At 39.7% G+C, this 14762-nt stretch overlaps 1 protein-coding gene across 1 annotated transcript; it reads right to left on the bottom strand.

The window, feature by feature from the left end:
• Positions 1-3822: 3822 nt before the first annotated feature.
• On the bottom strand, positions 3823-13723 carry LOC121947400 (SRSF protein kinase 3). Its single transcript, XM_042492446.2, has 13 exons — positions 13428-13723; positions 13239-13320; positions 12317-12420; positions 10634-10742; positions 9263-9350; positions 8963-9050; positions 8537-8643; positions 8214-8376; positions 7760-7836; positions 6973-7080; positions 5642-5711; positions 5395-5487; positions 3823-5289 (listed from the first exon to the last, which is right to left on the bottom strand). Exons 2-13 carry the CDS (start codon positions 13280-13282, stop codon positions 5105-5107), a joined length of 1236 nt encoding a protein of 411 aa, XP_042348380.2. The 5' UTR covers positions 13283-13320; positions 13428-13723; the 3' UTR covers positions 3823-5104.
• Between the last annotated feature and the right edge of the window lie 1039 nt (positions 13724-14762).

Genomic DNA, 14762 nt, shown 5'->3' with positions numbered 1-14762 from the left:
AACAACGCACAATAGGTGTTGGTAATGTTATGACTCCGTAGGTGTATATGATGTGGATGGGGCAGTTGCCATCCAGCCATCTGCTGGCATATGATAATATCGCAACCTACATATAATAACACTGCGGTCTGGCCACGTTCCTACCTGACACCATCCAGTTTCATGCAGACACGAAAGGTGGCTTTCATACACCAAAAGCACTTTCAAAGCAGTTAGGAGTTCAGAATGGGTTGCAGTAATACACTTGCCAATTGTCGATAGCATGTATGGCTGTCAAAAAAAATCAAAGACATACAGCAGACCGAAAGACACCCCTTTCATTTTAGTTCAGACACTGCAAGTTTGAGAATCTCCATTTCACCTAATGTGCTCCCTATGGTAGAAACCCAGACCGCCTTGAAAACCGATAGAGACCCACAAAGAACATTCAAAGTCCACACATAGAAGCATCAATTAGTTTAGATTAAAACGGAAAAAAACGGACCTTCTTGCTGCTGGAACCACCACTAACCAGGTTGCCACCGAACACCGTGAAAGTGTTCCCGTGTGACTAAAGGGCTTGACGTGGAGACAGTGGTGGTTTCTAGCTGCAGCCCCTCGGCCACCACAAGTTCCTTCCAGTCCCTTGATGTCCTGTTTGTTTTCTCTTTCGTCAGAGCGTGGTGTGTCGAACGGATTTTGGCCAGAGGCTCTCAGGAAGGAAAAGACTGACCACAAACTGCCCTGCAGTCAGTCACACATGCAGTAGAATCTGCCTGTGTGTGTTTGTGTGTGTGTGTGCGTGTGTGTGTGTGTGACTGAGACCCTGAGAGATACAGCTCTTTTCCTTTATAGGTCCATTGCCCTCAAATATTTGAGCCTTTGTTCCAGATGTTAGACTCCATTTACACACCATATACAGCAAAAAAAAAAAAATTGACACACTTTCTTTGCAATATTGTGGTCTTGCAAAATGTACTGCAACATATGTAAACAGTTTAAAGCACAAAATGTCCTGTGCAAACCACAGCACACTCATCATTTCCTTGCTCTGGCTTAATATCAGGTGCTGTTGGCTTCCTGGTTTGTGAAAAAAAACTGAAACTGTGCTGCTACAAAATACTTGTATCTCCAAAGTTTAAGATGCTCTGAATACGAGAAAAATTGATTTTGACGTTTGTAATGTTTTTCATGCATTTTTGATGTTTTAGAATGCAGTTTTGTGATCATTTGGCTCGAACCAATTTCCTCCACACAAGGGACAACGTCAGCACAATGAGTTGTTTTTTTGACACTGTCAGCAGTCATAAAAATAGGTTTATAGTCAGCATCTGTGCGTCTCGGGAGGCGGTGAGGGGGGCGATAGAAAAAAGGGGAAAGGAAAAATGTAGGTGTTAAAGATAAAATACAGGTAGATGGTAAACAGGCTGATAAAAGATGTCCAGAAACCTGAAAAAAAATACAGCTGGTTCGAGGCCACAAATGAACCGATCGACCGTCCTTTCGCCCACGCTGTCTTGACGCAGCGAGCCAGGTCCAAAGGTAATATTTAGGGACGCTAAACTCTAAACACACGTCACTCCGAAACAAAAGTTGGACGCTGGGAAGAAACCAATGAACTAAACATGTGGGAGATGGGTTTTTTTCTGTCTCTGCCCTGTAGTGATGTGAGACTATAAATATTAGCCAGTGTCTATGGGGCCATCACTTTACTGGATGTAACTGGACAGTTGCATAAGAGTTGAACTGGGGAAACCAGCAAAAGTCAGATTTTAACACTCTTGAATTATTATTTTTGCAATGTTACATTCAAATAGCAACATTCATGGATGCTCTCTGTCGCTGGTGTGTGCTTTCTGCTTGACCCTCATCCTTCTGTTGAGCGACAGATACTCAGAAGCCTCAGTGTACCACATAAAAGGTAAGAACTACTCCTTATCCCTGTAGAATTATTAGTCAGAATCATGTGTTTGTATGCCCCCAGCGAAGTCCTTGGGTTGCTATTTTCCATCCTGGGACCATAAATCAACACTTGTGACTTACCTCTAGCCGTTAAACCAACTTCAACTGGCTGACCGCAGACTATGTCCTCTATCCCCTGACCTTGCATTCAGGCCCAGAGGGGCTTTTTGCAGCAGATCAGTGTGTTCCTATTGATCCGCTTCTCAAGGTGACTGACATGCCCCACGAGAATAGTTCCTGCAGGCAGCAGGAACGGGAGGATAATTCACTCTGGATGTTAGCTTTAGACATTAATGTGCCCGACCTTTTGCAACAGGGCTTTTGTATTTTGCCACAAGGGCAGATATTTATAGAATCTGCAAAGTTTTTGATGGAACCTCCAGTAAAAGATGAATACTGTCACCTAGAAGGGTCACATGTGGAACTAGAAGGGAATGAAATGTGGAAACAAAAGAGACTGATGTGTCATTGTGGTGCTCATTTCTTCCACAGGCATCTGTTCATATAAAGACAAGCACTATAGACCAGGAGAGTCTTTCAGAAGAGGCTGTGATAAGTGCTTCTGTCATGACTTTGGTTTCTACTGCTTTGCGTGAGTACATCATTCACTTTAGGTCATTTTAATTGATTTCAATTATATAAAGTCTTGCTTATGCAAAATCTGTCATTGTTCATAGTGTCCATAGTCGCTCATCTCCTAAAATATCTCTTTTCTGTCTTTCCAGGCCAATGAAGCCCACCTCCTGGCCCAGGAAGTGTCGTCGGATTCAGACACAGTGTGGCTATACGGTGGTTTATAAAGAGAATCCACAGGTGGAATGCCGAGCCTACAGCTGGATAGGATAAAATACTGGACTTTACTTTTAAGCTATTTTAAACATGTAGATAATGTGTGTTCTGCATACTACCTACTGTGTATATATTGTTGTCAAGGAGATTGAAAGCAGGGTATCATCTGCAAAGATCAAATCCCTGCAATTTGATTTCAGCACATGAATTTTGTTTGATGATGATCAGTTTTATCTGATCTGAAATTGTACATCTTAATGGCTTTGCTTCAAAAGAGATTCAGCATATTGCAGTTAAAAATGTAGTTATGTCAGAATCAGAAAATCTCATATACAGTAGGTTATGGTTTCAGTGTATGATAGCATGTTGTAATAGGCTAATGGAAAATAATTATGGTTCTAAAGAAGCTACTGTAATATGAAGTATTTAGAGGAAGCTGAACCACATTAAAAGTAGCAAATGAGGAATAAATGTGGCTATGAAACTGACAAAGACAGAAAACAGTTAAATAGCTAATTCAAACTAAATCAAACAGCAAATCAGTCAATAAGTTACGGATGTATGGATATTTTATTAAGTTGTGTGATATTATATTTTTGTATTTCATTTTGTTATTTTTGTTATTATTGTTCAAAACGTTCAAGTATGCTACATAATTTAACACCTTATACCCACTATTTTGTACATGGGCAACACAGACTTTAAAAAAAAAAAAATGTATGTAATTGGCTATTCTGACGTCACCCACTGGTTTTTGGACAGTTTTAAAGCCTCGAGTTTGGTATTTTTACCATTGCCATCTTGTTTTTTTGTGTTTGTGTTTTGAGGCCAAAACTGACCAGATTTAAACAAAAGGGTGGAACTGTGGTGGAGCAAGGGGTTGAGTTATGTGAAAATTTCTGAAGTTGTCTTGCAGAGACCAAAAGTGTTTTTGCACCAGGCTGTCAACATATTTATTTCTGCTGTAAAGCTGGGCATTTTAACATGGGGCTCCATGAGGATTGACTAGCTTCTTCAGCCAGCCTCAAGTGGCCATTTGAGGAACTGCAGTGTTTGGCACTTCTGCATTTGCTTCACTATTCAGCCCTGAAATTCCAACTTGGTGGGCAAGCACTTTATTCAGTCACTATTATTTTTTGGCAACTTTGGGGCAGCAGAACCTGCTAAAAACACAGCAGTGTCATATAATGCCTTACATAGTACATGCACACTAACAAATTTGTGAACAAATTGTTGCTTGTTTTCACACAAGAATAGCATCCATTCAGACTTGTGTTTCTGGTTACTTAATTATGAATAACATATATCCTTTTAGCAACAGTGCCAGCAATGCCCCTGCTTGCCTGCTGTCCCCTGCTGGGCAGGGAGTGTACAGATGTTGTAGATGTTTTAGCTTTTTTACTGATAACAGCTGCCTGTTGTGTCTTGAAATATAAGTTGAGTAGATAGTGGTTTGGAAAACCAAAACAATGACCTAAAAGAGGCTCACAACTCTGGAGAAATTATGTGTGTCACTATGTACAAATCCTTTCACCTTACAAGTAGTCACTAAATAAACTTTTCATGTTAAAACATTGATTAGTGCGACTGTAAATGTTTTCAATAAAGTGTGAGAATGTGTCCTTTGTAATTATATAATTGTCGCCCTGTGGATGCTGCCTGGAAGGTCTAGAAAATTAATTTAAATACAGATTTTAAAAAAGAATAAAATATGGGAAATGCATGAGAAATGTTAAATATAGGATCTCTGGGACATGAATATTAATGGGGAACAAAACAGATTAGAATTAAATGAAAATTGACTTGACATAATTTACAATACATTTGCATTACACTTAATCTGGCTGTTCATGACACTCTACAAACAGTAAATAAAATTTGAATTATCATGATTTTTTCTTTTAAATAATCTTAATCACTACCATTAAAATCACATGAAAAAATAGCTGCACTCAAAATTTGACTCCACACTGGCTAGCAGTTGTTAGACTTGTTAGTGTGGCAAAAGACAGTGCAGAATAATTTTCCCATCAAAAGAGCTGCTACGTATGTGACTCAAAGATCTGGCAGTTAAATACCTACAGCTACACTAGAGAAGCCTTAGCATAAAGTGCGTAATAAAGGTTCCTATTCGCTATCTGGTGTTGAATAAGGACAGCACCATATTCCACAGGAATTCACATATCAGTGTAAGTGGAAAAACAGTCTTCTAAACAACTCTTTGTATTCCTCTAGTACAAAAACTTTAAAGATGCCTTATGCATTTTCAACATCCCACTGATTGAGTTTGTGGCTGGTATGTTCAGTCATCGGCTGCTGACAGCATCTGGCTGTGATAACTGCAGATGAGGCCTGTGGGGCCTTTAGGAGGCTATCAGGAGGTCAGCCAAGGGTGGCGGAGGCACTGTGCAGCGGTTGCCCTCCTCTCCGGATAGTAATCCAACATTCGAAGAAGCAAGTCTGAGAATCCAGTGGCATCCTCCAATAGAAAGTGGTATTTCTCCACCAGAACATCATAAAGGCCCCAGAACCTCAGTGAACTGACGCAACGTAGGTCACCTGGATGACATGCAACCAGTATGAAATGATTTAGTAGGAAGATAACAATAAACGTTAAATTGTAGTTGCACACAACAGATATGAAAAGTGAAATTGCAGACTCACCTCTGCGGCTGAAATACTCTGCTGAGTATTTACCAGAAAAGGCAACAGCTGGTGGGATTTTACCAAGCAGCTCCATAATCTGAGCTATATGGTCTGAGGTGGATGAAGAGAAAAAATACACATATGCAAGTACGGGGTACACATAACAATGCATCAACAGTTACAATGCAGCCACAGTGTAATCTCAATTAATCCTGTCAAAGATTGTCACGCCTCTGTCAGTGTTATCACTCTGTAATAAACGTACCTTCCTCCAGGGAAATGGACTCGCTGGCTTTGGGTTCAAACAGAGAGTCTCCAGTGACTAACTCAAAGGCCTGAGAGAATGCAAGAGAAAACTAAGGGTGAGATGTGTGGCCAAGTGAGTGTCTATGAAGGGGACCAGTAAAACAGACTGATTGATGACTACAATTTCCATTTTTATATGTGCCACAAACTGCTACAGCATGTATCATAATGGTTAAACTACAGATTTATTTAGTTATGCTAGTGTCATGTCTGAAATATATCAGCAACTGCTGGATGGATTGCCATAAAATTTGGTGATCCCAGGTGATGAATCCAAACAAATATGTTGAATTTTGTGCTCATAACACCCTAAAAAAAGTGACAGTGTTGTCATGCATTATCATTCCTGCAGATACAGGTTACCAAATACCTTTATTCTGACACCACCTTTCAATTATCACATTATCTGCACCGCAACTGCCAAAAATCAAACACTTTGCTCTTGATTACAATTCTTAAAGTTTCTCAAAGCTCAGTGTCGGGCCCATTTTTGTTCTGCTAAAGAGAAATGAAATTTGTAGATAATATATATTTTAGTTTTGTTAAAAATGTGAAATATTTTCCTCAATATTTTGGAAAAATAAATAAAAGCTTCAAAGAGTTTGTTTGATTTTTACCGACTCAAATATCACAAAAAGTGATTGACATTGAAAGGGTATTTTGTGTGGGGAAACACCTTTAACGCAAATCTAAATTTTACACCTCAAGACAGAGCTAAACAACTGTAAGTAAAACCATTTATCAATAAGCCACTGTAATTTAAGGCTCTAAATAAGATGTTTGATAGATTTGATTAGAATGAGCATTAGTTTTTAAATCTGGTACAAATTGATAGTTCATATCACAAAAAGTAGACTAAAACATCTCTTTTATTTTTTTTTGTAGACAGATACACAGGTAAACCACTGCAATTGTACTGCATTATCATTCCTAATATTGTACTCATTTCAGATATTAGAGATCTAATCTGAACCCAGCCACCTCAGGTAGTCCTATTATAAATCTGTCAAAAACTCTGATGAGTGGATAAAACCCACTCCAGCCCACTGACCCACTAGAGGATCTGCCAGTTTATGCTTTTGCTTTGCAGCCAATCCTTATTAAAATTCCAAAAACTTTATTCTAAAATTAAGCTCCCAAACATACAGTTAGGTTGAATTTTGAAAGAAATGAATATGAAATGATTCACAAGAATATAATTTCCATTTGATGGAATGGTGCAGCCAAAACAAACGTGTGGTTTGAATATTTCACACAGTGTAAACATCATATTACATGTTTTTCTCTCACCATGCAGGCGACACTCCAGATGTCAGCAGGCGGGCCGTACTCAGATCCCAGTAAAACCTCCAGTGAGCGATACTGACGGGTCTGAATCTCCTCACAGAAATGTTTGTACTGGCCCAAGAAAGAACAACAGACAGAAATAGCAGACAAGATCATTTACATTTTGATCTGTCTGTTTTCACAGTGTAATGTGCAGCATTATGGGTCTCCACTTTTCTAAGAGTAAATTCTCATAAAACTGTTTATTCTGAATCAACACAGCTATTGTTGATTTTAAAGCACTGACTACAAATTTTCTCCTTCAGTCTCTTACTGTGAATCATGAAATCCCACATAAACACATACTTTATGGTCTCTTCAAACTACATTTAAATTCAGATTTTATGATGTTGAGTGGTTCTTTACAAACATTACTGGAACCATCTTATCAAATCTTATCAAACCACAACCACACAATCCCGGCAAAGGATATGAGTAGTTTTTGATGGGTAAACCTGCAATAATTTCATTGTTTTTGGCCATCGGGGACAATGGTGATAGGTTGCATGTCAGTGGGATACTCATGCAGAGCCTCGCATACACTAACATGCACATGCACCTGGACCATCTATCACAAAACAACAACAAAGAACCTTGGATAACAATAACCTTAGATGCCTGTTGCTTATATGTCATTTCTTGTGACATCCTTGGACCCTTCTTGTAGGTCTAGAAATTTCAAACAAATTGAATCAGCCTACCCGGCTATTGTAATATTTGAAAACTTTTAAGAATAGAGGAAAACACTGACCACCCAGCATGAGCTTCCCAGGTCAGCAATCTTCACTCTAATGTCCTTTAAATTATATGGGTTCACCTTCTCCTTCTCTGAAAGACACAACAAAAAAATCATAAATCAACATCTTATTCATTCCAAGAAAAAAAAGTACTTTAAATTCAAATATTGGGCAAATATTAGATGTTAGTTTCGTCTATGTCTAACATTTTGGATTTGCTTGATGACCTATTACCATAGAAAGTGATTTCTTCATATCTCTCTATTTAGTTTAGGTATCAATTTACAACATTTACAATATAGGCCTTAGGTGTGAACAGAGCAGAGACTATAAATTAAAAGCCCGACATTAGCAGCACACAAGTTGACTCTAAGTATATCTGCTTTGTACACACACACACAATGAACCCTTCATGGCCACTTCACTCTTAAACAATCTCCAGCATCTGTAGCAATAAAAAAAATGTGCCTGTGGACTTGGCATCTTTCCCAGTCAGTACAGAGGAGCAGCTGCTGTCCCCTGCTGGTACTTTGTGGGACTGCTCCTCTAGACACAGCAGGATGTTCTCAGGCTTGATGTCTGTGTGGATAATTTTACACTGAGTGTGAAGGTAGTCCAGGCCCTGCAGAACCTAAAGAAAATACAAAGCAGGTATACCAATGTTTCTTTCCATATAGCTAAACTTTTTTTTCTGACCTGTGATTCCAAACTGGTAGATCAAAGAGATGAGAGAGACCATGTGAGAAACTGATGGTTTTCTGCATCTCATCTAACTCTCAGTGGCTCTTTACCTGAGTAAGTATATGTTTGACCAAAGGCTGCGTCAGTCCAGGATTCCCAAAACAGAGCTGCCAGTCTCTCAGGTCAGGCCCCAACAGCTCCAGCACCAGGCACATGTCTAACCACCAGGCATTAAGGTCAATTTTACATTTCTGCAAGCCATTGGCTAGTGTTATTCACTGTATGATGCGATGCAATACTGTCTCCAGTGAGCCGACATAATGCCATCTGTTTTTCTATCTCCATCAGAGTTTGCACAAATAAATCATTCATGTGATATATTAATTCATCATATGGTTGATATCAGCTGTCTGACAATGTGATAGATGCCTTTAGTGTCTCTTTTAGACCCACAGGTACACACCTCACACATGGTAAGTCTTCAGTGACAGGTTTAGAGCATATGCCAGAGAGGTGGCTGTCTGTAAAGAGGATACGGACCCCGTTGACCCCAGTCAGCTTGAACTCATCCAGCAGCTGAACGATCCTTTGACTGGAGGGATGTCGGCTCGTAGGACCACTTGCCTGATTAAAGAGAGAAGAGAAGGGTGGGAGCACAAGGCAGACATTAGCAAAAAGGACTTTTTTAAGAGGCTTAAAAAACAGGTGGAAAGGAAATGGTTGACAAGGGAATGTGAAAATGATCAGTTAATAGTGAAAAAAATAAAATCAGGAGAACATTTGACAGAAGGCGTAAGACGTTAAAGAGGCGAAGCACAAACAAAATGTTCACTGACACATCGTAGGAGAGCAAGTTCATCCTGTCCTGCTTGAGTGAAGCCAGCTCCGCTCTTCAGCACCTTCACAGCAACACGCCGACCCAGTCTGCAAACACAGGTACCGGATCAAAGGGACAGAATACAGTCCACTATCTCCTAAATCCATTAAAAAAACTGTTTTAGTATCAGACAAATATGTATTTTGCTATCTAAACATTTATCATAACCACATAATAATTGTCAGAGAAACAAAGTTCAACACCCACACAAGTTGTGATCAACAAAAAACACTAAAACTGTGAGGGACTGTATACAAATCATCAGAGAGGGAGGAAATATTGTAATGTGGGTGTGGCTATGTTTGTTTATTCATTTATTTATTTTTGCTGGAGGGTGGGTGGTTAGATTTTCTTGCATGTGTATATTTCAGTGTGTCCTGCTCATGCCACTGTTACAGTAGTTGTGGTGATTGGTCAGAATATGTGTTAGTGGTTTATTATGTGTTTATAAAATTATATCATAACAGAAATTGTTTGAATGTGGCTGTGTAAGAGTGTGTTAATTCACACGATGAAGACTCATTTAGTTGATTATACTATTGCAGACAGTTCAGTTTTTTATGGCATAGCCATGTAAAGGTAATTATTCCTTATTATCTTAATGAAATTATACAGTAGCCTACATACATAATACACTGTTAACATAAAAAAACATAAAAAACAGTATTTTAATTCATGGCTTAAAATAGCTGGACTAACAAAGCAAAAAGTTTTAAAGAGCTCTAGCAGTTTTTCTCCATAAGCTAGCTAATGAATTTCTGCAACGCACAGTAAGCTAGCTGAGGTAGTTCTTAGCTAGTTAACTCTGTCGGTAACTTTGCACCCAGGATCATATTTTCTTTGTTTTGTTTTGTTTTTTAAATCTATAACAGCCACAATCCATAGTGAATGTGGTGGTGTCAGGTCATATAGCCTCCTAAGAAATGTGGACGTGTGCTCCCTGCCTTATGAAATACATGAAAGTTTAACTTAAACTTAAGTTTACTTTAGCTGGCAGTACAAGAGAAAGTTAGGGGACAATACTGGAAATAGAGAATACAAAGGGATAGTTTAGCCACATAATGCCATTAATTCAAGTTCATTCAAATGCATTCAAAAATAGAGAATGATTGGAATAGTCAAGATTTTGTTTCAATTTCAATTTGAATGTACACATAGATGGTGTTTGTGAAAATTATTCCAATAATATAATAACATTAAAGTCAAGAGAAGGGTCCAAAAAATACTTATACTTCCAAGAAAGCACTTGTTTTTAGTTTTCTTTAAGGAGTGGAATATGAGAATTCAACCCCCTCCCAAACTTTTTTGTACAGTCCCTGATTAAACCTGCCTGAGGTCCAGACACAGCCAGACAGTGGCGAAATAGCCCCAGCCGAGCTTAGAAACCACCTGGTATCTTCTGTTGAAAGTGTCACCTATCTTCACTGGGTGGTACCCACCTGATGAGATATAAACAAGAGAAAACTAAGAACACAACGTCATCAGTATTCCGTGACTGAAATGTGAAGCATGTTCATAATTTACATCATCTGGTGTTTAGAAAGCTTAGAGAGGGGACTAAAATGTGACGCTAAAGCTATTTCTAGCATTACAACTTCCTCTGAGCTATAACATGTCTGTAGTGAGTAATACATTCAAATCTCCCAGCGGGACACTGAAACATTATGACGCATAAGCCTGGATCAGTTCTTTTTCAGCCAGCATGACACAAAGGTCTTGGACATCATCAAAGATCTTGAAATTTAATTTCTATGAAAAGTTAACATAACATATGGCAATGTACTGTATGATTTATTACTGTGTCAGGTATATGTGGTATTTCCACTTATAAGGGCAGACTTAAGACCTTCCTCTTTGATAAAGTTTATAATTAGGGCTGGCTAAGGTTGCTCAGACCTGCCCATAGTTAGGCTGACATAGGTTTAACTTGCCAGGGAACTTTCTATAGGGGTCAGAGAGCAGTGGGGACTAACACTGCTCTCTGACCTTTATATTTAAGCCATAATAGCAGTTTAGTGAACCTAGTTTCGTTAGTGTGTATATTCCTGGAGCGCAAGTTTCTTGTGCTCAGTTGAAATCCCCGTCCGGTGAGGAGAGGAGGGAGAGATGGCAGAGCTTTCGGCCCAATCCGGCAGGGGTGATTTTGAGTCCGTTCAGACCTGCCACTCTGGCTGCTTCCTCTCTTTCTTTCTGGCTCTGCTTCCTCTCTCTTTTTTTCTTTTCTATTACTGCACTCTGGCATTCATATTTAAGTTGGAATTGCTGATCAATGACTCTTGAACTGCACTACGCTAATCCCGTTGCCTCTCCAGAGCAGTCCTGCTCCCTTGTTGCCTAGCTTTTCTGGATCCTGGCCGCAACCCTGGCTGTGCCTGATCGTTGTGATATCTGTGCTGGCGCTGTGGCCATGCCTTTGGCTGTGCTCGTGCTGTAGCTGCACCACTGGTACTGTACCGCCCCCCCGCCTAATCATGCTCTCGGTCCCGGTTGCGCCGATACTGTGATCATGCCTTTGGACACCTCCGTATCAATATATGCATGAGACTCTTATCAATATCCTCATGGACCTACAATGACCCACAATATAATCATAGAGTGCATTTGATAATTTTGCACCTATCGTCATTGTATTATGACATGCATCTGTTTACATTATTGCTGTGCCTCTACTGTGCTGACATTGATCATCTCAAATGATTTCAAACCAATCAGAATCAAAAAGATTTTATCTCAGTCATATCTGGACAGGCTTTTCTTCTCTGAAGCAATAAACTGCAGCTTCAGCTTGATCAAGAAATAGAAAAAATGATGAAGGAAAAATTTCACTGCAGCCTGTTCTTAGATAGCTGACTGTAAAGATCGAGAGTCTTGTTGTCGGGCAAATCATTTAGCGCTACCTTGTATGGGCTGCTCTGTGGGGACTGAGAGGCCTAGGATAAAAGTGTGGTGACATTGACAGCGGTGAATGAGTACATCTGCAGATGATGAAGTGCGTTACGAGACTCTGCTGTACCATAACAATATTCTCTTGGGTCCTCAGAGTCCTGGCTGTCCTTTGGATCCAGCTGCTCGTGGCATCCTAGGGCTTCAAAGTTATTAGATGACTCTGCTTCACTCCTACAAACAAAAAGACATGTCACATAAAAATGGGATTCTATAATCTTCTGCATTACTGCATGTGCATCTTTTGGAGTCTGTGCGTGAGTGTCAGTGTCGAGTTGCTGGGGGCAGCCGGGAGAGTCGAACTACTTTTAGAGTTTCCCACAGACTCAAAGATCATGGAAACTTTGCCTGGCTAAGAGTGGACAAGAAGCATCGGAAGTTGCACTATTTCTGACTCAGCTGTAAATCATTTTGCAATATGTTCATGCAACCTGATAAGTCTGCATCCAAGTTGCTTTGGCTATCTACTATAGCGTTGGTTGGGTCGCGTCATGTCGGAAAATACTGAACACAGATCAAATTTCCTTGTGACTGGAGGGACTTACAGTAGAGTTTGATGTGAGATATGGCATTCTTGTTCTGAGAGCTACTGAACATAAAATAATGTGCAGGATTTCAAAATGTCCAAATAGTTATTTTTTCCCATTCAAATGTGTACTATGAAGACCTGCGAGGACTTGACACTTATCCTACATGAATCTCTAAACTGCCATTGAAGTCACCTCTGTGATTCCAAAAATAATACTGGCACACTTTATTTGTGCATTGCTAAACTTGACTACTCCAAATGGCATTGCTGTGGCCATGGAAAAAATAAAGGTTTATGAGCATAGCTGCATTTTGATGAGATCAAGCAAGAATTCCAGATGGTATAAAAAACAGGTTTGAAACACTGTCTTGCTGCAGTAAAATTACAAGTTGCTTCCACTGTAATCAAGTTCAATGAGAAGGTTTTTCAGCAATATCACAGATAAGAAAAGTCCTATACTTACATATGATTCTGCAAAGCAGCTTTAGAGAGTGGACTCTTCTGCATGGTGTGTCACAGCAGATGCAGCCTGCAGACTCAGCAGCCTGCAGATATCTTCAGTTAAAAAGTGGTGGATATCTAAAGGTGATATCTTTGGCATAAAGCATGAGGAAAAACAATTACAGTAGCAATTGCAGGTGAACTGCAGCACCTTTAATGTTGCACCACCACTTGAAAACAGTTGAGCAGCTGAGAGGTTGGGGGGTCCGGTAGATCTCTCAGGAGGTTGTGAAAGCCAGCAGCAGTAGTCAGCAGGGTCTAAACATGGAAATCCCCAGCAGCCTTCCAAGTCACTGCCTGTCAGGCCTTTACCTGCTGCACTGTGTCATTAATATCCTATATTCAGGTCTAACTGTATCTCTATTCCTCGATTTCTCTTTGTCCGCTACTGAGGAAGAGTTATTACAGAGATCAGAAGGGCTATAAGATGAGAGGAGGGTCACGTGAAGCCAAACACACCAAGAGAGGAGAGAGAGAGAGAGACAGCTGCTGATTCCCCAACCCCCCCTCGTCTCAAGGGGAGTTTGACCTTTGGGCCATGGGGATCTGGATTGCTAAACCTGGCTTGAGAATGGGATCCCCGTCCTCCAACAATATATAAAGTATCACAATAAAATCAGAAGAACACAGGTCAGTTGAGGAGATTTTTTTTTTTTTTTAATTCCAGACCAGAAAGGAGTGGCCCAGGTTTTAATGTGTGTGTTAAGTAAAATATGAAGCATTTTGCTGCTACATAATACTATTATTTATTTTTTATTGGGAGAACAATGCAAGGCATATGAATCACAGAGCACCCAAGTACCCCTCCCCATGTTTCCTCCCCTTACCCACCTCCATAACAGGCAATAAGAGAAATCACACTAATGGCAAAAATCATGACAAAACTTATAGATTGCCATGGCACCAAAATAACTAATACCTTACACACATAAGAAAATAATGAGTAAATATTTGGATGAAAATGACAAAAAAAAGTAGAGCAAAATCGGAAAAAATTGAAAAACATAAGACAAATGCAAAAAACAATTTAAAACATGCAAACTATAATGGAAGGGGTTATGGAGGTGGTATTTTGTGTAAAAACGTGATAGTCACAACCTAAATCACTGTGATCACAAACATAACTGTTTGTTTTTGTCTCTGTGTGTGTATGTGTAGAAAAGAAACAGAGGTCCACGCTTGGTTGGTGTGGAGTCATAGTCCACCATTGGTATTATAGGAATGCACGTGTGTGTTTGCAGGTGCATATCTTTGAAAAAACTCTCCACATCCTAAACCTCGATCCTTTGCTCTTCAATGCCAACACCGCACTGTTAACACTTCCTCTCTGATATGGCATGAGATTTCATGGCTGATACTGCAGAGCCAAAATAAAACACAGAGCAGTACAGAGAGAGAGAACTGATGGTGTTGAAGGGAGATAAATGAGAGGTGAGATGAGATGGGTGTTATGTGTATGTGCTGGGTGTGATGGGACTTTAGTGTG

This window comes from Plectropomus leopardus, chromosome 9 (assembly GCF_026936395.1).
Source record: "Plectropomus leopardus strain MGB_pleo_1.0 chromosome 9, ASM2693639v1, whole genome shotgun sequence".
Taxonomy (NCBI): domain Eukaryota; kingdom Metazoa; phylum Chordata; class Actinopteri; order Perciformes; family Serranidae; genus Plectropomus; species Plectropomus leopardus.
The sequence above is the reverse complement of the archived record's forward strand: the minus strand, read 5'-3'. Positions and strand labels throughout refer to the sequence as shown.